Source organism: Myxine glutinosa, chromosome 1, assembly GCF_964187855.1.
Source record: "Myxine glutinosa chromosome 1, kmMyxGlut1.1, whole genome shotgun sequence".
Taxonomy (NCBI): Eukaryota; Metazoa; Chordata; class Myxini; order Myxiniformes; family Myxinidae; genus Myxine; species Myxine glutinosa.
The window spans coordinates 176,025,725-176,048,499 of NC_136261.1; the positions used below are offsets into that span (position 1 = coordinate 176,025,725).

At 49.9% G+C, this 22,775-nt stretch overlaps 2 protein-coding genes across 6 annotated transcripts in view; one reads left to right on the top strand and one right to left on the bottom strand.

The window, feature by feature from the left end:
• The window catches only part of COPA (coat protein complex I subunit alpha), a 123,734-nt gene extending 101,168 nt beyond the window's left edge, over window positions 1–22,566 (bottom strand). The window contains exons 1-4 of one of the 5 annotated variants that reach the window (XM_078780412.1): window positions 22,542–22,566; window positions 22,336–22,403; window positions 22,021–22,134; window positions 3,131–3,204 (exon numbers count right to left, since the gene is read on the bottom strand). In XM_078780412.1, coding sequence (XP_078636538.1) covers window positions 3,131–3,204; window positions 22,021–22,134; window positions 22,336–22,375 — 228 coding nt within the window. In that variant the 5' untranslated portion in view covers window positions 22,376–22,403; window positions 22,542–22,566. Of the gene's footprint in view, window positions 1–3,130; window positions 3,205–22,020; window positions 22,135–22,335 lie in introns of all 5 variants that reach the window. The other 4 variants (XM_078780411.1, XM_078780410.1, XM_078780407.1 and 1 more) reach the window with 4 other exon arrangements.
• The window catches only part of LOC144889833 (uncharacterized), a 191,209-nt gene that overhangs the window by 151,847 nt on the left and 16,587 nt on the right, over window positions 1–22,775 (top strand). The window lies entirely within an intron of this gene.

The following is a 22,775-nucleotide window of genomic DNA, read 5'->3' on the forward strand; positions in this document are numbered from 1 at the left end:
TGGTTAAGGGGTCTGTGTAGCATGAATGTGGGCGAAATCCACCGAGCCGTGTCACTCACCTGTAACATCTGGACAGGGCCCGAGGAAATTTAGGGGGATGCATTGGGGATGGCCCCGCAGGTAAGGTTGAGTCTTGTGGCATCCACCGGGGGACGCGGTCTGTAGACCGGGGTATGTACAAAGGTTAGAGTTTTGAGTTTTGGAAAGATGGTTAAGTTTTGTGGTTAAGTTAGTGTTGTGTGTTGTTGTTTCCTCCCTCCACAGGAACAACGAAGAAGATGTACATACTTGCATGATGGTTAAGGGGTTCAGCATGTTAAGGAAGTGTAGGTAGGTAGTCCGACTCACTTCCCACAGCCCTTCCTGATTTATTTCATAGGTTAATTAAGTGTGTGACAGTAAGTGTTAAGGCTGGAATGGTAGCCCTGCGGTGAACCTTGCAGGAGCTACGGTTCCAGGGGGGGGGGCTGTGTTATGAATTTGGTAATGCAACATCTAGAGCTAGGTAGATCTGAATAGGTAGGTATTCGGCTGTCGTGACAGGGACTCTACATGTAATAAGTTATTGATGTTCAGGCGGTTGTCGGGGTAAGATGTATGAGTGTGGATCTACCTGGAGATTCGAGTGTTAAATAGTGAGGGGTTAAAGGTAACGCCCCTGTGAGTATCACCTAGTAATCAAACCTTTGTCCTTTATGGCACTGCAAACCACATAAACATTAGTTAGGTCCTTAGCGCAACATTAAATAATCCCCTTTCCCTGACAAGGACTTCGTATTAAATTGACAGGAAACCAGGTCAAAAACACCGCCATGATTGGCCGCCACCGTGTACACCTCCAAAGGCCTACAAACCTGGCCGGCACGTGTTATGCCAGGACCGCAGGGTCGCGTAACGGGGGAGATGTCAGGAGTCGCGGGAGGCTTTGATTGGCTGAGGAGTGCGCAATGTGACGTCATCGGCCACCAATATAGGCGACGGTCGGACGCCATTTGAGGAGTTCGCCAGTTGAGTGGAGTTGTTGAGTCTCTCTGAGCAGACGCGGGCAGTTGAGTTGAGTCTCTCTGAGTTCGCCAGTTGAGTGGAGTTGTTGAGTCTCTCTGAGCAGACGCGGGCAGTTGAGTTGAGTCTCTCTGAGTTCGCCAGTTGAGTGGAGTTGAGCGGTGGTGGAGAGTTGGAGAGGACACGCCATTCCAGTCGCAGTTCGAGTGCAGTTCGGGTTGTGGGGAGTCGCAGGAGACACACGAGAGCACACCCAGTTGGGACTGAGCAGTTCGTTGGCACTTGGCTGCCAGCACTCCCGCGTCGAGTCGAGTGGAGTTGAAAGGAGTCCTTCCTGTCCCTGGTCAAGTGGAGCCGCTGGCCTGCGTCGGACGCGTGGTGCTTGGAGCGGGGGGGGGCCTCGTGGTGTGCGATCGGGCCGGAGGGAGCGGTGCTGGACACCAACAATACAAGACGACAAAGACAGATAAGCCCGATCTCCGCGTATATTTTGAACGACGGGACGTGTTATTTTCGTGATTAATCTCCCTCGTTTGTGTTTGCTGTCAGTCGTGTGGGGACGTCCCGATTTAGGTTTATTAGAATTATTAGATTTACCGGCGGGCTTTTTCACTGGCTTTACTTTTCCTAATAAACCCTTATATTACTTTTTGTACATAATATCTGAACGCAGTTTTCGTGGGTGTTTGATTTTAATAGATAAGGTTGCGGAGCCTTCGCTGCGCCCCGCCATTCCGCGCGTTGGTGTTGAACTTGAGTCCGCCATTGAGTGTTCGCCTCGGGAGTTAAAGTCTCGCAAATCGGTCATCCGTGTTACCCTACGGTGTTCACCAAGGGTAGTCACGCGACAATATATTCAAATATCTATTCAGGTTGTTCATCGAGTTCAGGCTGTTCTACATCATGCCAGATGCCTACGTGATGCACTGACGTAGCGAATCTGCCGCCAAGAAACCGCAACTCGGGAAGGTTCTTGATCACTTGGTTTGCTTTCATCTTGACTAGAGAGAGAGGGTCCCTGATCACGTGCGGAGCACTGGTACCTCGCAATTATTTTATTTTCATAAATTTGACACTGAAAAACAAGGGATTTCGAGGCATGATATTTCTGCTGATATTATTTGATGTCACCTTAATCACACATAATACGACACTGAGGTAAATGTGTCTAGTGCCCCGCCCCCACCGGCCTGATTGGCAGTCATCGTCCCTCCCACCCGTCAGATCCCTTTCTATTCCATTACAAAGGAATGTAGTTTTCCGTACTTTTCATGAAATCCTTTCAAGCGATTAAAATTACGACATCAAATGATGTTGCACGAAGTAATACTCTGTCAGATGGCACCAGAATCATTGCCATTGACAGAGGCAGCTCGGAAATATGCCAACGGAAGATGATTGTTATTATTATTATTATTAACTGGTACCTCGCAATTATTTTATTTTCATAAATTTGACACTGAAAAACAAGGGATTTCGAGGCATGATATTTCTGCTGATATTATTTGATGTCACCTTAATCACACATAATACGACACTGAGGTAAATGTGTCTAGCGCCCCGCCCCCACCGGCCTGATTGGCAGTCATCGTCCCTCCCACCCGTCAGATCCCTTTCTATTCCATTACAAAGGAATGTAGTTTTCCGTACTTTTCGTGAAATCCTTTCAAGCGATTAAAATTACGACATCAAATGATGTTGCACGAAGTAATACTCTGTCAGATGGCACCAGAATCATTGCCATTGACAGAGGCAGCTCGGAAATATGCCAACGGAAGATGATTGTTATTATTATTATTATTATTATTATTATTATTATGAACGACAAGATGAATGACTTAAATGAAAAAAGGGTTTGACCGATTTCGCTTTTTTTCTTTCCCCCCTCCCTCCCCCCTCCTCATTTTGCCATGGTCTGGAGTACTGAAAAGTGATCCCTGCATAGGCAGCCAATTGAACAGAGCCGGTAGGTTCTCAGATGTAGCCTGAACGACTTTTTAGAGAAGATACTCAAATTTTAGTTTTGTATGTAGCCGATGAGACAGGTATTTTTTCCCGCGCCATCCCTTCATAGAGAGTACTTGCGTACTCTCTGATAATCTTAAGTGGAAACTAAAATTGAAATTACCTTGATCTTGTAATCATCACCACCAGATGCAAACAATGGTTGCTGTTTGTGGAAATCAATGCCTCGTACTGGCCCTGCCATGAAAAACAATAGAGATAAAATCATTATTGTGTTTAAAAGACACACGTCCTATTAATAGTATAATAACAGAAGAATGACCACACTTTGGTCACAAACAGTGGCGACAAAATCCAGTAACAGGCCAATTGGGAAACACGCATTCAAAGCACTATTAAAAAAATGAACAGTGATTGGGAAACACATTTAATGCACTATTAAAAGATTAACTTGACACCTCTCACCATGTCATCCTCCCCACGGTTATATCCCAATGAGCTTATTTGTCACACGGTCACGGATTGTTCAACCCCAATATGGGGACATTTAAAAATTACCTAACGCTATTTTTTAGAGAGGCGTGTACAATGAGTGCTCATCATGAGTAACACTCCACCAAAAGTCGACAAAAACCTGATACTACAAACCCAGGCAGGAAATAATCAGCAGAGGCCTACCAGCCTAATATGTTAAGCACACCAGAAAACCAAGATGGCGGCCAAATCATTTTGTCTTGGTGCTATAATGGGTGGAGTTAAGCGACAGATGTGGGTGTGGTCCGGCAGCTATCCAACCAATGCATGCACATTTCAAAAATTGACCACCAACAATGACCCCAACAACAACAACGTAAAGCCTTTGTAGACCTGCAACCCACCGCAGGTAATAATGTAGACAACAAGCGTTACGCCTAAGTCCCCCGTCGGTGAAGTGATGCGAGTTGACAAAATGGAAGACGCAAGGCGGCCATATTGGATTTTGACTTGGCGACCCAATTTTCAATTGCGTTCTTCATTATGCCTAGAAGTTGTTTCTTGGGTTTGTTGATCTGGAGAAAGCATTCGATAGGGTTCCACGCGAAGTATTGACATGGGCATTGAGGAAGTTAGAAGTGGAGGAATGGTTGATCAGAGTTGTGATGGCAATGTACAATAGAGCGCGCACAGCTGTAAGGACGAAGGACGGGAACAGTGGTGAGTTTGAGGTGAAGGTGGGAGTGCATCAGGGGTCGGTACTAAGTCCACGACTATTTGTGGCTGTGATGGAGGTGCTGGCTCGGAACGTAAAGGAGGGTTTACTGTGGGAGTTGTTGTATGCAGATGATCTGGTGTTGATTGCGGAAAGTAGAAATGGACTGAAGGAAAAGATGAACAAGTGGAAGGAAAGTATGGAGACAAAAGGTCTGAAGGTGAATATAGGAAAGACGAAGGTGATGGCAGGTGGTAAAGCATGTGGTGAGGTGGAAAGAACTGGGAAGTGGCCATGTGCTGTGTGCAGGAAGGGTGTCGGAGTGAACTTCATTCAATGTACAATGTGCGCTGAGTGGGTTCATCAAAAATGTAGTGGTCTGAGAGGGTCATTAACCAGTGTGGCAGCTACATTCAAATGTAAGGTGTGCACAGAGGGAGCTGCAGATGGAGGAAATGTTGAGTTGGATCTTGGAGACGGCGTGAAGCTGGAAGGTGTGAAACATTTTGCTATCTCGGAGACATGCTGAATGGAGAAGGTGGATCAGACTCGGCAACGGTTGCTCGAGTGAGATGTGCATGGAAGAAGTTTCGGGAACTGAGTGGCGTGCTGATGAGGAGGGGAGTGTCGTTGAAGCTGAAGGGAAAGGTGTATGCTGCATGTGTGAGAAGTGTTATGATTTATGGGAGCGAGACAGCGAGACATGGGTCATGAATGTAGAGCAGCAACGAAGGCTGGAAAGGGTGGAAATGCGAATGGTTCGGTGGATGTGCGGAGTATCGCTGAGAGAGAGGAAGACAAATGATGAATTGCGAAAGATGATGGGAATAGAGCCTGTGATTGATGCTGTGAAGAGGAACAGGTTGAGATGGTTTGGTCATGTGTTGAGGAAGGATGAAAGTGACCGGTTGAGAAGAGTGATGGAAAAAAATGTAGAAGGAAGTAGAGGACGGGGAAGACCGAGAAAGACTTGGCTAAAGACGGTGGAAGAAGACATGCGGGCAAGGGGGTTAACAAGGAGAGATGCAGAAAATAGGGCAAAATGGAGAAGATTGTCATGGGGACCGCAAGGCTAATCCCCACTCTAGCAGGGAAAATGGCCTTAAAATGCATGTTGTTGTTGTTGTCTTATGCCTAGATACACCCACACACCAGATTAAAAGTTGGTACTTCGCTTATTTTTCAAGATATTCCGCTCACAAGGTTCACACATACATGGTGGCAGCCATCTTGGATTTTGACGTGGCGACCCAATTTTCAATAGCCTTGTTCCTTATGCCTAGATACACCCACACACCAGATTAGAAGTTAGTAGTTCGTTAATTTTTCCCAAGATATTTCGCTCACAAGGTTCAGACATATATATGGTGGCGGCCATCTTGGATTTTGACGTGGCGACCCAATTTTCAATAGCGTTCTTCCTTATGCGTAGATACACCCAGACACCAGATTAGAAGTTAGTAGTTCGTTTATTTTTCAAGATATTTCGCTCAAGCTTCAGACATATATATGGTGGCGGCCATCTTGGCGTTTGATGTGGCGACCCAATTTTCAATATCGTTCTTCCTTATGCCTTGTTGCACCCACACACCAAATTAGAATTCGGACCTTCGCTTACGCACGCACGCGCGCACGTCCGCATGCACGCACGGACGCACGGGAAAACCATAGCCCCCCTTTCGCTCTGCGGTGCGACGGGGGACAACAATTGGTAATGTTGAAGTGTGAAGTCCTCGTGAGTAAAATTGATGACAATTCACCAAGAACAAATGTACAAACGATTTATAGAGGGTTTTAAAAGTTATCCCATAATGCCATGCTTGCCGCCTGTTGCTTGTATTGACATCCCTGGCAACAACAGCATCAGTAGCTCGACAATCTCACACGTTTATCTCGTTATTGTCACTTACTGCAATGGAAGGTTACGCAAATTATTTGGCCTTGTTACGTCGTGTTTACCTTTACTGCCAATATGGCGCCCACACACTGCATCATGGGTACTGAAACCCCTTTATATACATGTACATCTAAAGTCTGTGTGTCAGTCTAGAACTCGAGTTGATCCAGGGTTTGAAATAAGCGGTGGCCCGGGTGCTAAATGCCACCAAAAATGCCGACGTTAGTACGTAGAGTCGACAGTGCCAGCGCACTCTGATAATAGTTTTGTAAAATTAACTTCAATGAAGAACTTCATAAAGACAAGATATAAGTATTTATCTGTAGTATCCAAATCCTGGTTCTGGGAAATCAAAAGACCTCGGTAATACTTGGGTAGATTCTCGCCAGACAAAAATACATCACGACAAATCATAAGAAAGACGTTTGTCAAACACACTGCACACGTGACACACTTTCCTATCTGCGCATGTACATAGCAAGGTTCAGGGTTGATCGAGTAAGCGTGGGGAAGGGCTTGGCCTCGTCAAACTACGATGGCATTGGTTGAGTACGAGAGAACACGCTCTCAGAGAGTATCTGTAAATATTTAACTGAAGAAATGAACTGGAGAAACAAATTATAACAAAGGATTCTGCACCAAGTGAAACTCCAGTCATTGCCATTGAGAGAGGCCGAGCTCAGAAAGACACACTGTCTGAATAATTATTATAATATTTGAGTAGATGATGTTCTCCGACTGATTTCCAAATGTTGTAGCACAAACTTTATAGACGTGCTCACCAGTGGCGTATTGAGGGTGTACAACAACAACAACAACAACAGGCATTTTAAGGCCATTTTCCCTGCCAGAGCGGGGGTGAGCCTTGCAGTCCCCATGACAATCTTCTCCATTTTGCCCTATTTTCTGCATCTCCCCTTGTTAACCCCCTTGACCGCATTTCTTCTTCGACCATCTTCAGCCAAGTCTTTCTCGGTCTTCCCCGTCCTCGACTTCCTTGTACATTCATTTCCATCACTCTTCCAAACCAGTCACTTTCATCCTTCCTCAACACATGACCAAACCATCTCAAACTGTTTCTCTTCACAGCATCCATCACAGGGTCTATTTCCATCATCTTTCACAATTCATCATTTGTCTTCCTCTCTCTCAACGACACTCCGAACATCCACCGAACCATTCGCATTTCCACCCTTTCCAGCCTTCGTTGCTCCTCTGCGTTCATTACCCATGTCTCGCTCCCATAAATCATAACACTTCTCACACATGCAGCATACACCTTTCCCTTCAGCTTCAACGACACTCCCCTCCTCGTCAGCACGCCATTCAGTTCCCGAAACTTCTTCCATGCACATCACACTCGAGAAACCGTTGCAGAGTCTGATCCACCTTCTCCATTCAGCATGTCCCCTGGGTAACAAAATGTTTTCACACCTTCCAGCTTCACGCCGTCTCCAAGATCCAACTCAACATTTCATCCATCTGCAGCTCCCTCTGTGCACACCTTACACTTGAATGTAGCTGCCACACTGGTTAATAATGACCCTCTCAAACCACTACATTTTTGATGAACCCACTCAGCGCACATTGTACATTGAAGGGAATTCACTCCGACACCCTTACTGCACACAGCACACAGCACACGGCCACTTCCCAGTTCTTTCCACGTCACCACATGCTTTACCACTTGCTATCACCTTCGTTTTTCCAATATTCACCTTCAGACCTTTTGTCTCCATACATCGCTTCCACTTGTTCATCTTCTCCTTCAGTCCATCCATACTTTCTGCAATTAACACCAGATCATCTGCATACAACATCTTCCACAGTAAACCCTCCTTTACGTTCCGAGCCAGCACCTCCATCACAGCCACAAATAGTCGTGGACTTAGTACCGACCCCTGATGCACTCCCACCTTCACCTCAAACTCACCACTGTTCCCGTCCTTCGTCCTTACAGCTGTGCGCGCTCTTTTGTACATTGCCATCACTACTCTAATCAACCATTCCTCCACTCCTAACTTCAATGCCCATGTCACTACTTCACGTGGAACCCTATCAAATGCTTTCTCCAGATCAACAAACCCAAGAAACAACTTCTTCCTCTTCTCCATGTACTTCTCCTGCAACTGCCTCACAATAAAAAGCACGTCTGTCGTTCCTCTTCCTGGCATAAATCCAAACTGCATTTCGTCAATCTTCACTTTCTTCCTTGTCCTCCTCTCCAACACCCTTTCCAATACCTTCATTCCATGCTCCAATAACTTTATCGCTCGATACGAGCCACAGTCCAGAGGGTCACCTTTCCCCTTGTTTTGAGGTACGAGGGTACTCAGTTCCCAATCCACTGGAATGCGGCCTTCTTTCACCACCAAATTGCAAATCTCTGTCATTCTCTTCACACCCAAATTTCCCGCTGCCTTCAAAATATCTCCCACAACTCCCGTCAGCCCTCCCACTTTTCTACTCTTCAATGCTTTTATCGCTTCCTCAACTTCCTTCTCGGTTATCGTCTCTGCCGGTCCTAAAACTGGGTTACTCTCTATGTTGCCATCCCATTCATTCTCTGCATTGAACAGTATTTCCATATACAGTCACGTGAAAAAGTAAGTACACCCCATGTAAAGTTTTGACTTTTTCAACATATTTCAACATACAGCTATTTGCCCTTCATTTCAACAATATTGATAGATAAAGGTGATATAATATAACAAATATCATGAAACATTTACATTTTGTAGTCCATTGTATAATTTAAATAAACAAATGCAAATTTCGCATGTGGAAAAAGTAAGTACACCCTTGGTTCTAATAGGTGGTATTGCCCCCTTTGGCAGAAACAACGTCAAGTAGGCGTTTCTTATAACTGTCTACCAGTCTCTGACATCGACAGTGAGAAATTTTTGCCCACTCCTCCATGCAAAATTCTTTCAGCTGTGTGATGTTTGAGGGGTTTCTTGCATGCACAGCTCATTTGAAATCCCCCCACAACATCTCAATGGGATTTAGATCCGGACTTTGACGGCCATTCCAGAAACCTCCATTTCTTTCTTTTCAGCCATTCCTTGGTGGATTTACTGGTATGTTTAGGGTCATTGTTATGTTGCAAGGTCCACCTTCGGTTGAGCTTCAACTTTCCGACAGATGGCCTCACATTATCCTCAAGCACCCTCTGGTACAATGAAGAATTCATGGTGGATTCTATGATGGCGAGCTGCCCAGGCCCTGATGCAGCAAAGCTGCCCCAAACCATAATATTTCCACCACCATGCTTTACAGTTGGTATCAGGTTCTTGTGGTTAAATTCTGTCTTTGGTTTTCGCCAAACATGTCTTCTGGTACTGTGGCCAAATAGCTCTATGTTTGATTCTTCTGTCCAGAGCACATTGTTCCAGAAGTGCTGGTCTTTGCCTAGGTGTTCATTGGCAAACTTTAGTCTTGCCCTGATGTTCTTTCTGGACAGCAAAGGTTTCATCCTGGCACACCTCCCATGTAGATCAAATTTGTGCAGCCTCTTTCTAATGGGAGACTCGTGCACTTTGACATCAACAGTGGCAAGAGCTACCTGTAGGTCCCGTGATGACATTCTGGGGTTCTTAGAGACTTCTTTCAGCATCTTTCGGTCTGCTCTCGGGCTGAACTTGCTGGGGCGGCCTGGCCTGAACAAGGTGGCAGTTGTTTGGAATCTTCTCCATTTGTCGATGATCTTCCGGATAGTCGAATGATTGATTTCAAATTGTTTGGAGATCTTTTATAATCCCTTCCCAGACTCAAAGACATCTATAACCTTCTTTTTGAAGGCCTCAGAGAGCTCTTTTGATCTAGGCATGGTGACGCCGCACACTTCATCAACAAAGAGCAAACCAAACTAAATGTCTGAGGTTCAAACAAGACAAGAGGTTCCTCCAAGATCCTCTCCAACGATGTTCAAACCATTTGCACCTGAACTGGTGCACCTGATTCTAATTTTAGGTATTTGCAGTAGTGATAAATGTAGGGGTGTACTTACTTTTTCTACATGCAAAATTTGCATTTATGTTTATTTAAATTACACAATGGACTACAAAATGTAAATGTTTCATGATATTTGTTATATTATATCACCTTTATCTATTGTTATGTGCTCCTCCCCAAACCCCGGTCACGGTGCACCTCCGAGCCCCGAGAGGAGTCACGGCAGAAAGATGTGTTATTCTGTGTGTCAAAGATCAATGGTGAAACCACACCAATTGTTACCCACAAACAAGTATTGTATTAAGGGCACACAAGAATAACAGCACAAAAACAATAGTAATCAATTGTACAACCAATATATCATTCCTATGATGGTACCATCAGTTTCGTACAATATAACTCAGTGTGCTCCAAGTGAGTGAAAATGACATTCCCAATGTCTCTGTCCCGGCTTCAAGCCAAAGTCGATCCACGCTCCAGTGATCGTCAGAACGATGTCGTATCGAGACCAGAATCCCGTTCGGTTGACAGTCACACTGCCAAAGCTAGGCAAAGGGGTCCTCAAGAGGCGACTGGGAAATCACACCTTCGGGTATGGACGTTCAACGGCTCCCAATCGGCGTACCTCAAATTCCCACTCAAAATCCACGTTACACACACACACCAGGTTAATGTCTGGATGCGGTGAAATGGTTGAAGTGAGGTGAAGAGCCCAGAGTGATGCGAAACCGGGCGCGAGGCAAAATGGCCAACGGGTCCGTACTCGAGACGTAACGGCACTCCAACAATTCTCTTCGGAATCAACCACAAAAACCTGTCACGCAGGTTTATCTGTCACAGCGATAACAACTCTGTCGCAGGAATCCCTTTCCCAGGAAACCCAAAGTTCAATCATGACCCCCGTTCGCCAGCGTTTGCTCAAGACCTCGAAGCAGCTCGGCTCCTTCTCCGACCTCACTTGCTCCACCTCCTTTTCTCTTCCTCTTCCTCTTCTTCTTCGTCCGGTTCCCGATCCGGTTTCCGGTTTCTTTTTAAAACATTAAATTTTTTTACCTTTTGAAAACAGTTATCTCCAATTCATTTAAATGATAACAATAGTACGTGGAACCAAAAATGTTTACAATGGATGAGAACCACAACAACGGAAGTGACGAATCCGTAACACTATCAATATTGTTGAAATATGTTGAAAAAGTCAAAACTTTACATGGGGTGTACTTACTTTTTCACGTGACTGTATCTCTTCCATCTTCCTTTAATTCCATCTGGGTCCACAACAATTTGTCCCACTTCATCCTTCAAGCAACTCACCCCCATCACATCACACCTCTCTTTCGCTATCTGCTTTGCAATCCTGAATATCGCTCTCTGACCCTCTTCCAAATCCAAGCGTTCTCCGAACATTTTCCTACATGCCTCCTGCGCCTTTGCTCCCTCTTTCTTTGCAGCCTTCTAACTTTCATGCTCTGCCTTTTCTGCCCCTCATACCCTTCGCCTTCTGCCACTCCTTGAACTTCTTCCTCTTTTCGTCAATCTTCTTTCCAACTTCATCATCCCACCACCATGATTCCGAGTGCCTCGGTGGTCCTTTTGTCCATCCATATACCTCACCAACGGCTCCCAACAGACTAGCTTTCATTGACATCCAACCACTTTCAAGCTCAACCACATCATCCGCCACCACACCCCCTCTCTTTTAATGCCTCCCTCACTGTCACCTCTTTCAACCTCCACACCTTCATTCTCGGTTGGTACTTCACCTGCCGAGCTCTCCTCGCACCTTTCACCCTTATGTCCCAGACAACCAAGTGGTGCTGGGAAACAGTCTCCTCCCCGGGATCACCTTTGTATCCCGGAGGTGCCCCCTATCTCGCCTACGCACCATCAGGTAGTCAACGGTTGTCGTCGACCCACCTGATGTGTATGTAACAAGCTTATTATCCTCTTTCTGGAACTGAGTATTACAAATCAACAAACCAGCCCCATCAGGAAACTCCAAAATCCTTTCACCTTCTCCATTCCTCACACCATATCCGTAACCCCCATGAACTCCCTCAAAACCGTCCATACTCCTTCCCACATGTCCATTTAGATCTACTCCTACCACAACAACTTCCTTATCTTTCACGTTTTCCATTAGCTTCTCTATTGCACACCAGAACTTGTCCTTCTCTTCATCGCTCCGACCAACCTGCGGAGCATATCCCGAGACGACGTTCACCAAGAGCTTTCCAATCATCATTTTCACCATCATCAACCTTTCACTCACTCTAGTCACACTCACCACACTGTCTCCAAACTCCTCAGAAAACAGGACACCAACACCATTCACGCCCTCCGGGCACCCTTGCCACACAAACTTGTATTTCTGTCCCTGCCTACCCTTCACCATTCTCACACCACTTCCCTTCCATCTCGTCTCCTGCACACAACATATGTCCACTCTTCTTCTGACCAATACTTCCACCACTTCTCCTGATCTCCCTGTCATTGTCCCTACATTCCATGTCCCAAACCTCAGAAACCGATCTCCACGTCGGTTTCATCGTCATAAATGGAGTGATTTCCACCCTTGCTTCGATCGGGTTCCCCACCTTGAGTTCTGACGAGAGGGAGTGGGGTCCCCCACGGGGTACTTCGGGCTGTACCCTGCCCATATGTAGTTGTAATTGTCATGGTTCTCTTTTTGAGGCAATGTTTTTATGGCCGGATGCCCTTCCTGACGCCAACCCTTTTAGTCGCCTCTTACGACACGCAGGGATACGGTGTACCTATTCTAAACCGGGGTACACACCGGTATTGAGGGTGTCTGGCATAATTTTTTTTTAAATAACATAATTGTTCCCCCTCCACCCCCTGCTTCCACCTCCCTCTCCCAAATCACCAACCCCAGTAGCCATAGGTAATACTAATAGGGCATAGACATAAGGAAACTAGGATCTTTATATTTAAATGTCAATTAATTGACCATTGACCACTCCAGACTATGCAGTTTTCCAAAATAAAGATGAAAGGAACACAATGTCAGTTCAAATAGTTATTAAACTTGGGGGCCCGTTGGCCCATTGGACCAAATTTTAATTGGGGACTTTTGGGTCTTTGGGGATTTTTGTGCCTTTGGGGACTTTTGGGTGTTCGGGGACTTTTGAGTCATCAGGCTCATCTGGGTCTTTTTGGTCCTCGGTGACTTTTGAGTCATCAGGGACTTTTGGGTCATCTGGGTGTTTTGGGTCCTCAAGGGTCTTTTGGGTCATGTGGGTCTATTCGGTCATCAAGGACTTTTGGTTCCTTGGGGACTTTTGGGTGATTTGGGTTATCGGGGTCTTTTGGTTCATCTGGGTAAAGTATTAAAGGGTCTTCCAAGGTGTAAGGAGTCTCAGCAGTCTAAAGATTTAAAAGGCACATATGAATAGTACGTAATTAATTAATATATGTGAAAAAGTATGACTGACACACTGACACACACACTGACACACACACACTGACTGACTGACTGACTCTCACACACACACACACACACACACACACACACACACACACACACACACACACACACACACACACACACACACACACACACACACACACACACACACCTCCATTTATAGTATATTCAATTCCCGTGGATTCCTTGTTCAGGCTGTTTATGCGACACCATTAATGATGCGGCGACATAACGAATCTGGCGCTGAGAAACCGTGACTCGAGCAGGTTTATGGAGGGTTACTGGTTACTGGAGGGTTCGTGGTCACGTGCCCCGTGCGCGGTGTATAGCACTGGTACCTCGCTATTATTATATTTTCATAAATATAACTGAAAAACAAGGCATTTCCCGAGACATGATATTTCTGCTGATATTATTTTATGCCACATAACATCACGCATTACACCGACACTGAGGGTAATGTGTCTAGCGGCTCCGCCCCCATCAAGCTGATTGACAGTCATAGTCACGCCAACCCCAGTCCTATTCTTTTACATAGGAATGTAGTTTTCTGTACTTTTCGAGGAATCCTTTCAAGCTACGAGAATTATAATACCAAAGGATGTTGCAGGAAGTAAAACTCTTTCGAATGGTAGCAGAAGCATTGCCAATGATAGAGGCAGCTCGGAAATATGCTGTCTGAAGAAGATTATTATTATTATTATTGTTGTTAACAAGAAGATGAATTCCTGGGTTTGACCGAACTCGTTATTTTGCTTTATTTTGCTTTTTCCATGGTCTGGAGAACTGAAAAGTGATCCCTACCTCGACAATCAGCTGAACAGCCCAGGTAGACTCTCAGATGCAGCCGAAGCGAGATTTTAAAGAAGAAAATCCAACGTTAGTTTTGTATGTAGCAGATGGGAGCGACATTTTCTTCAGTGCCATCCCAACATAGAGAGTACGAGCATACCCTCTGATAGGCCAATAAACAACAACAACAACAAAAACAACAACAACATGCATTTTAAGGCCATTTTCCCTGCTAGAGTGGGGGTTAGCCTTGCGGTCACTATGACAATCTTCTCTATTTTACCATATTTTCTGCATCTCCCCTTGTTAACCCCCTTGCCCGCATTTCTTCTTCCACCATCTTTAGCCAAGTCTTTCTCGGTCTTCCCGGTCCTCTACTTCCTTCTACATTCATTTCCATCACTCTTCTCAACCGGTCACTTTCATCCTTCCTCACCACATGACCAAACCATCTCAACCTGTTCCTCTTCACAGCATCAATCACAGGCTCTATTCCCATCATCTTTTGCCTTCCTCTCTCTCAACGATACTCCGCACATCCACCGAACCATTCGCATTTCCACCCTTTCCAGCCTTCGTTGCTGCTCTACGTTCATTACCCATGTCTCGCTCCCATAAATCATAACACTTCTCACAATGCAGCATACACCTTTCCCTTCAGCTTCAACGACACTCCCCTCCTCATCAGCACGCCACTCAGTTCCTGAAACTTCTTCCATGCACGTCTCACTCGAGCAACCGTTGCCGAGTCTGATCCACCTTCTCCATTCAGCATGTCTCCGAGGTAGCAAAACGTTTTCACACCTTCCAGCTTCATGCCGTCTCCAAGATCCAACTCAACATTTCCTCCATCTGCAGCTCCCTCTGTGCACACCTTACATTTGAATGTAGCTGCCACACCCTCTCAGACCACTACATTTTTGATGAACCCACTCAGCGCACATTGTACATTGAATGGAGTTCACTCCGACACCCTTCCTGCACACAGCACATGGCCACTTCACAGTTCTTTCCACCTCACCACATGCTTTACCACTTGCCATCACCTTCGTCTTTCCGATATTCACCTTCAGACCTTTTGTCTCCATACATTCCTTCCACTTGTTCATCTTTTCCTTCAGTCCATCCGTACTTTCCGCAATCAACACCAGATCATCTGCATACAACAACTCCCACGGTAAACCCTCCTTTACGTTCTGAGCCAGCACCTCCATCACAGCTACAAATAGTAGTGGACTTAGTACCGACCCCTGATGCACTCCACCTTCACCTCAAACTCACCACTGTTCCCGTCCTTCGTCCTTGCAGCTGTGCGTGCTCTTTTGTACACTGCTATCACTACTCTGATCAACCATTCCTCCACTCCTAACTTCCTCAATGCCCATGTCAATACTTCGCGTGGAACGCTATCGAATGCTTTCTCCAGATCAACAAACCCAAGAAACATCTTCTTCCTCTTCTCCATGTACTTCTCCTGTAACTGCCTCACAATAAAGAGCGCGTCTGTCGTTCCTCTTCCTGGCATAAATCCAAACTGCATTTCGTCGATCTTCACCTTCTTCCTTATCCTCCTCTCCAACAACCTTTCCAATATCTTCATTCCATGCTCCAATAACTTTATCGCTAGGTACGAGCCACACTCTAGAGGGTCACCTTTCCCCTTGTATGGAGGGACGAGGGTACTCAGTTCCCAATCCACTGGAATGCGGCCTTCTTTCACCACCAGATTACAGATCTCTGTCATTCTCTTCACACCCCAACTACCTGCTGCCTTCAACATATCTCCCACAATTCCCGTCGGCCATCCCGCTTTTCTACTCTTCATTGCTTTTATCGCTTCCTCAACTTCCTTCTCAGTTATCTTCTCTGCCGGTCCTAAAACTGGGTTACTCTCGATGTTGCCGTCCCATTCATTCTCTGTATTCAACAGCATTTCCATATATCTTTTCCATCTTCCTTTAATTCCATCTGGGTCCACAACGATTTGTCCCACTTCATCCTTCAAGCAACTCACCCCCATCACATCACACCTCTCTTTCGCTATCTGCTTTGCAATCCTGAATACCGCTCTCTGACCCTCTTCTGAATCCAAGCGTTCTCCGAACATTTTCCTACATGCCTCCTGCGCCTTTGCTACCTCGTTCTTGGCAGCCTTATAACTTTCATGCTCTGCCTTTTCTGCCCCCGTACCCTTCGCCTTCTGCCACTCCTTGAACTTCTTCCTCTTCTTGTCAATCCGCTTTCCAACTTCATCATCCCACCACCATGTTTCCGAGTGCCTTGGTGGTCCTTTTGTCCATCCACATACCTCACCAACGGCTCCCAACAGACTATCTTTCATTGACATCCAACCACTTTCAAGCTCAACCACATCATCCTCTACCCTACTCAGCCCCTCTTTTAATGCCTCCCTCACTGTCCCCTCTTTCAACCTCCACACCTTCATTCTCGGTTGGTACTTCACCCACCAAGCTCTCCTCGCACCTTTCACCCTTTTATTGGTCTCGATAGGCCAATAAACCAAAATAATATTGAAGCGCGGTGCTACGCGCGCTACTTGTTTAGCAAGGAGGAAGCGGACAACGCGGTAAGTTCAAAGAGTCTTTATTACAATAGCTCCACTGTAGCACTGGAGCGCTGCGCACCCGGTGTATATCCCGCGGCCACGCCTACCCCTAGGGCGTGGCCGCCGCCCACTTGGTGCGCGGAATGATGCCATCATGCCAGTGAGCTTTCGTGTCCGCCACACGCGCCCCCCCAGAATTCCCGCGCACCTGGAGGGCCAGTTTGCGGGGCAAACGGATGACCCGGCCGAAGCGCCCTCTGGGGACTGGCGGCGTCCGGGGTGCAGGGATGCCAGCTGGGATGCCTCCGGCTGCAACCGGGATGGGTGCCGGACCAGGGGGCGGCGTGCCGGCGGGGCTGGGCGGTGCCAGGGGTCCGCCCGCAGGGGGGCGGCCTCAACGCGGGGGCCGAGCCACCGGCGGTGGGTGGTCCACGTCGAGGTGGGCCGGCTTGAGGCGATCCACTGAGACGCCGTCGGGAGTACCACCGATGTCCAAGGTGAAATGTTTCACCCCGGTCTCCAGCACGCGGAAAGGCCCATCGTACGGGGGCCGCAGTGATGTCCGGTGGGCGTCGTGCCGGACGAAGACGTACTCCGCGGTGCGAAGCTCCGGGGCGATGTGTGTAGGTGGGTGCCCGTGGTGCGCCGTCGGCACCGGGGCGAACCCCCAGGCGGTCTCCTGAAGCGCGGAGCGCTCCTGCGCCGCGGACCATGGTGCCGTGGGGTCGGGGAGGAACTCGCCCGGCACCCGCAGCGGTTGTCCGAAGACCAACTCCACCGCGGATGCGCGCAGGTCATCCTTGGGCGCCGTCCGGAGGCCCAGCAGGACCCAGGGGAGCCTGTCGACCCAGCCGCCGTCGCGGAGGGTGGCCCGGAGCGCGGCCTTCAACGAGCGGTGGAACCGCTCGCACAGGCCGTTGGCCTGGGGGTGGTAGGCCGTGGTTCGGTGCAGCTGGACCCCGAGCCCCCGCCTCCCAGAGCTCCGAGGTGAACTGGGGGCCGCGGTCGGACGAGATGTCCGAGGGGGCGCCGAACCGGGCGACCCAGGTGGCGATGAACGCCTGCGCGACATCCGCCGCCGTCGTCGCCGCCAAAGGCACGGCCTCCGGCCACCGGGTGGTGCGGTCCACCATGGTGAGGACATGGGTGAAACCCCGCGAGGGGGGCAGAGGTCCCACCAGGTCCACGTGAACGTGGTCGAACCTACGTTCCGGCACCGTAAACGGGGCCAATGGGGCCTGGGTGTGTCGGTGCACCTTCGCGCGCTGGCACGCGAGGCACGTCCTGGTCAAGCCGCGGACGGCCTTCCGGAGGCCATGCCAGACAAACTTGTCGGCGACCAACCTCTGGGAGGCCTTCGTGCCCGGGTGGGACAGGCCGTGGATGGCGTCAAAAACCTGGCGCTGCCAGCCCGCGGGCACGATGGGGCGAGGCCGCCCGAGGGAGACGTCGCACAAGAGGGCCGTGCCCGCGCCGTCAAACGGCACCTCGGTGACGCGGAGGCCCGTGACGGCGGTCCGCAAGGCCTGGACGCCGGGGTCGGCGGCCTGGTCCGCCGCCATCCGGGCATAGTTGATGGCAAGGTGGACTGCGTGGGCGACGGACCGGGAAAGGCAATCCGCCACCGGGTTGTCCTTCACCCGCGACGTGCCGGATGTCCGTCGTATATTCGGACACGGCCGAGAGGCGACGCTGCTGCCGGGCCGACCACGGTTCGGCGACCTTGCCCATCGCGAAGACCAGTGGCTTGTGGTCGACGAAGGGCGTGAACGCACGGCCCTCGAGCAGATGGCGGAAGTGCCTGACCGCCAGGTGAAGCCCAAACAACTCGCGGTCGAAGGTACTATAACGGCGTTCGGGTGGGCGAAGCTGCCGGCTGAAGAACGCCAGCGGTTGCCAGGCACCACGCACCCATTGCTCGTGCACCGCGCCCACCGTGTAATCCGAGGCGTCGGTGGTGAGGGCGATCGGTGCATCGGGCGCCGGGTGCGCGAGCATGGTGGCGTTAGCAAAGGCGAGCTTCGCGCCCGCGAACGCCGCGTCCATCTGCTCGGTCCAGGTAACGTCACCTTTGCCCGGCTTCCCTCGGAGGGCCTCGTGCAAGGGGCGCAGGAGCTGGGCGATGCGGGGCAGGAACCGATGGTAAAAGTTTACCATGCCCAGGAACTCCTGGAGCCCCTTGATCGTGCGGGGGCGCGGAAACCCCTTCACCGCCTCCACCTTGGCCGGTAGGGGGACGGCCCCGTGCCTGGTGACGCGGTGCCCAAAAAGTCGATGTCGGCGACGCCGAACCGGCACTGGCGGGGTTCACGATGAGGCCATGCTGGCCCAGGCGTTCGAAAAGCGTGCGGAGATGGTGAAGGTGATCTTCGCGGGACGCGCTGGCGACGAGGATGTCGTCCAGGTAGACGTACAGAAAATCCAAGTCGCGCAAGACGCTGTCCATTAGTCGCTGGAACGCCTGAGCCGCATTCTTCAAACCGAAGGGCATCCGAAGAAATTCGAAAAGTCCGAATGGCGTGATGACCGCCGTCTTCGGGATGTCCTCCGGCCTGACGGGGACCTGATGGTAGCCGCGTATGAGGTCCACCTTTGAAAAGAAGGACATGTCCGCCAACCGGGCAGAGAAGTCCTGAATGTGGGGGACGGGGTAGCGGTCGGGGGTGGTGGCGTCGTTGAGGCGCCGGTAGTCCCCGCACGGTCGCCATCCCCCGCCGGGCTTTGGCACGATGTGGAGCGGCGACGCCCAAGCACTCTCGGAGCGCCGCACGATGCTGAGCCGCTCCAGCGTAGCGACCTCCGCTTTAGCTACCGCGAGCTTCGTCGGCTCGAGGCGGCGTGCCCGGGCGTAGACCGGTGGCGGCGATGTCGTGTTCCACCCCGTGCTTGACGGCCCCCGCCGAGAAGGTGGGCCGCGTGAGGGCCGGGAAGTCGGCGAGGAGGCGGGTGAATTTGTCCCCTGCCGGAAGCGTACAGTTCAACCTGGCCGGAACCGAACCGCTCAGCAAGCCGCTCGGCGAGCCGCTCCGGGAGCTGCTCAACGAGGCGGGCAGCGCGCAAGCGAGCGAGCTGAACGTCTCGGCCTGGACAAGCCTTCTGTGCTTTACGTCCACCAACAGGCCATTGGCACAGAGGAGGTCCGCGCCAAGCAGTGCCATAGGCACGTCGGCAGTGACGAACGACCACCGGAAAACCTGCCCTCCGAACCCCAGAGAAAGGCAGCGTTTTCCGTATGTGCGAATGGACGTACTGTTGGCAGCAAGCAGCGCGGGGCCCCGGCTCGCGGTTTGCTTGTCGGATGTACCGGCGGGAACGACACTCACCTGCGCTCCCGTGTCGCACAGGTAACGGCGCCCGGATAAGGTGTCCGTGATGAACAGTAGGCTGTTTGAACGGCCGGCGCTCAGTGCCACTACCGAGGGCCGGCCCGGGCGTTTCCCGACCTGCCGAATGAGCACGGCGGGCGACATTGCCGAGCCTCGTGGCCGAACTGGGCGTGGAAAAAACACCAGGTTGGCGGCGGAGGCCACCGTTTTCTCCGCGGCGGCGGTGGTGGGCGGGGTGTGGCGGCGGCCGCGAGGTGTGCATCAGCATCAGCCACGAGGTGTGCATCAGCCTCAGGATGCGCGAGGGCCGCGCCAAAACTCGCCTGCGTGTCCAAAGCCGCGAAGAACTTGTCGGCCTCGGCAGCGAGAGCTTGGGGTTCCGTCGTCGCAGAACCGGCCAACGCGTGGCGTACTCGCGCCGGCAGCTGGCGTCGAAATAACGCCCGGAATAGAGCGTTCGGGGTTTCGTCGCCCATCAGCGACAGCATATGGTCCATGCGGACCGACGGTCGCGTGTCACCGAGCTCGGGGAGGTCCAGGAGGCGGTCGGCCCGTGCGTCCACCGTGAGGCCGAACGTGGCGAGGAAGAGACGCTTGATCGCCTCGTACCTGCCGTCGGCCGGTGGGTTCCTCAGGACCGACACGACACGGGCGGCCGTGCCGGGCCCGAGGGAGGCGACCACGTGGCAGTACATTGTCTCGTCCACCGTGATGCCTCAAAGTCGGAACTGGGCTTCTGCCTGCAGGAACCAAACTTCAGCTTGAGCCTCCCAGAACTCGGGGAGTTTGATTGTGACCGCGTTGGTTGCCATTGCTGTGGCGGGTTCGGGTGGTCATGCTTCAGTCACATTTGGCTCGGCGGCCGTAGGGTCTAAAAAAATCTACGGCCACTAGCAATTATAGGGCGGCCGCAGTATTTCCACGGTCACACAATGTAGCAGTCACATATGTTTTTTTTTTCGGGTAGCCGCACGGGGTATTTAGAAATTGTGGAGACCGAAAACGTGGGGGTGCCGTACGGTCTTTGATTTGATGTCGCACGGTGACCTTATGGCGTCCCTGCGGCGACCATATAATTTTCAAGGCAGACGCAAGGTAGCCTCAAGGTGCCCGCAAGGCGACCGCAGGGGGGCCCTAAGGCGAACGTGCGGCCAGACGGACGGTAACGAGTGGGTATATATACCAGTTCTTTTTCATATGTATAACAGCACTTACAGTTGTCATGGCTACGGCTTGTCAAATTGCTACGGCCGACCTAGAAATGAAAAAAGTTATAACTCCGCGCTATAATTCCACGATGACCCCTACGGCCTGTAAAAGATAGCCATACGCCCTAGGGCCACCCTGAGGCCACCTCAGAAACTCTGCGGCCGCCGCACGTTTCTGTCAATTTAGGGGGGGGTACGGCCGCCGTATCCTAGCCGTAGAGCAAATGTGACTGAGGAGTCAGCGACAGCTGACCAGAACGTCGGAGGGTCACCAATGAAGCGCGGTGCTACGCGCGCTACTTGTTTAGCAAGGAGGAAGCGGACAACGCGGTAAGTTCAAAGAGTCTTTATTACAAGAGCTCCACTGTAGCACTGGAGCGCTCCGGGCTGCGTGCCCGGTGTATATCCCGCGGCCACGCCTACCCCTCGGGCGTGGCCGCCGCCCACTTGGTGCGCGGAATGATGCCATCACGCCAGTGAGCTTTCGTGTCCGCCACAATATTAGCAAAAGGGTATAAAAAGGCCATTCTACTGGTTTCAATCATGTTGGTACATGACCCTTGCAACCATCTCAGGTAAGGTGGTGCACCTTCAGTCTCGTGTCAGTGAAAGGCCGAAGTGACAGGAATGCAGAAAATGAAAAGTTAAACGGAAAACTTTCGTATTGGTAACGTACCATCATGCTCGTCATACTTGTCGATGAGAGTACACATCCGGTAATCCCATAGCTGGATGACTCCACTGTGCAGACTTGCCAGAACCCACGGCCGCTTCGGATGGAAGCACAAACCTTCGGATGGAAGACAACATTTACACTTTGTCTTTGTGAGGGACACGATATTATCAACATCCCAAAGCAAAAACTCGGATTTTTTCCTTTTTTGGGGTTCCCGTACGGATTCAAGACGAGACGGTGCAGTACTCATAGTCATACGATACATAGTGCATACATATCATTATCATACAGCAAGAGCACGAATCAAAATATCACCTTTCACTCGTGCAGATTTGGTCTCGAATTTGGTCAACATGCTGTGAATCGAATTGTTATATCACCACCTGTAAACACCTGACAGTTTATCGGTGTTATTTGTCAAACTAATTCAAGCAGCACTCAGCAGTCCCCAAACTCAAAACTACACGTATATTCCACCAAACTCGCCCAAAAATGGCGCTGTAGCCACGTCTGCACGTCACCTTTGATATGATTAAAAAGTACATTAAGCTCCTCATTTTTCCTTCTATTTGTTTACCTTACATTTTTGAGCTGCCTATAATATACATATTTGATACTTTCAAGTTTATTATCATCAATGATAATGTTCTTATATCGGAATGTCGCAGACTTATACACCGCCTGAATACAAAAGCTAACTGAAACACAATATAGATAAGTTTTTCTCTTTCATGCAATTTAACGATCTCACCAAG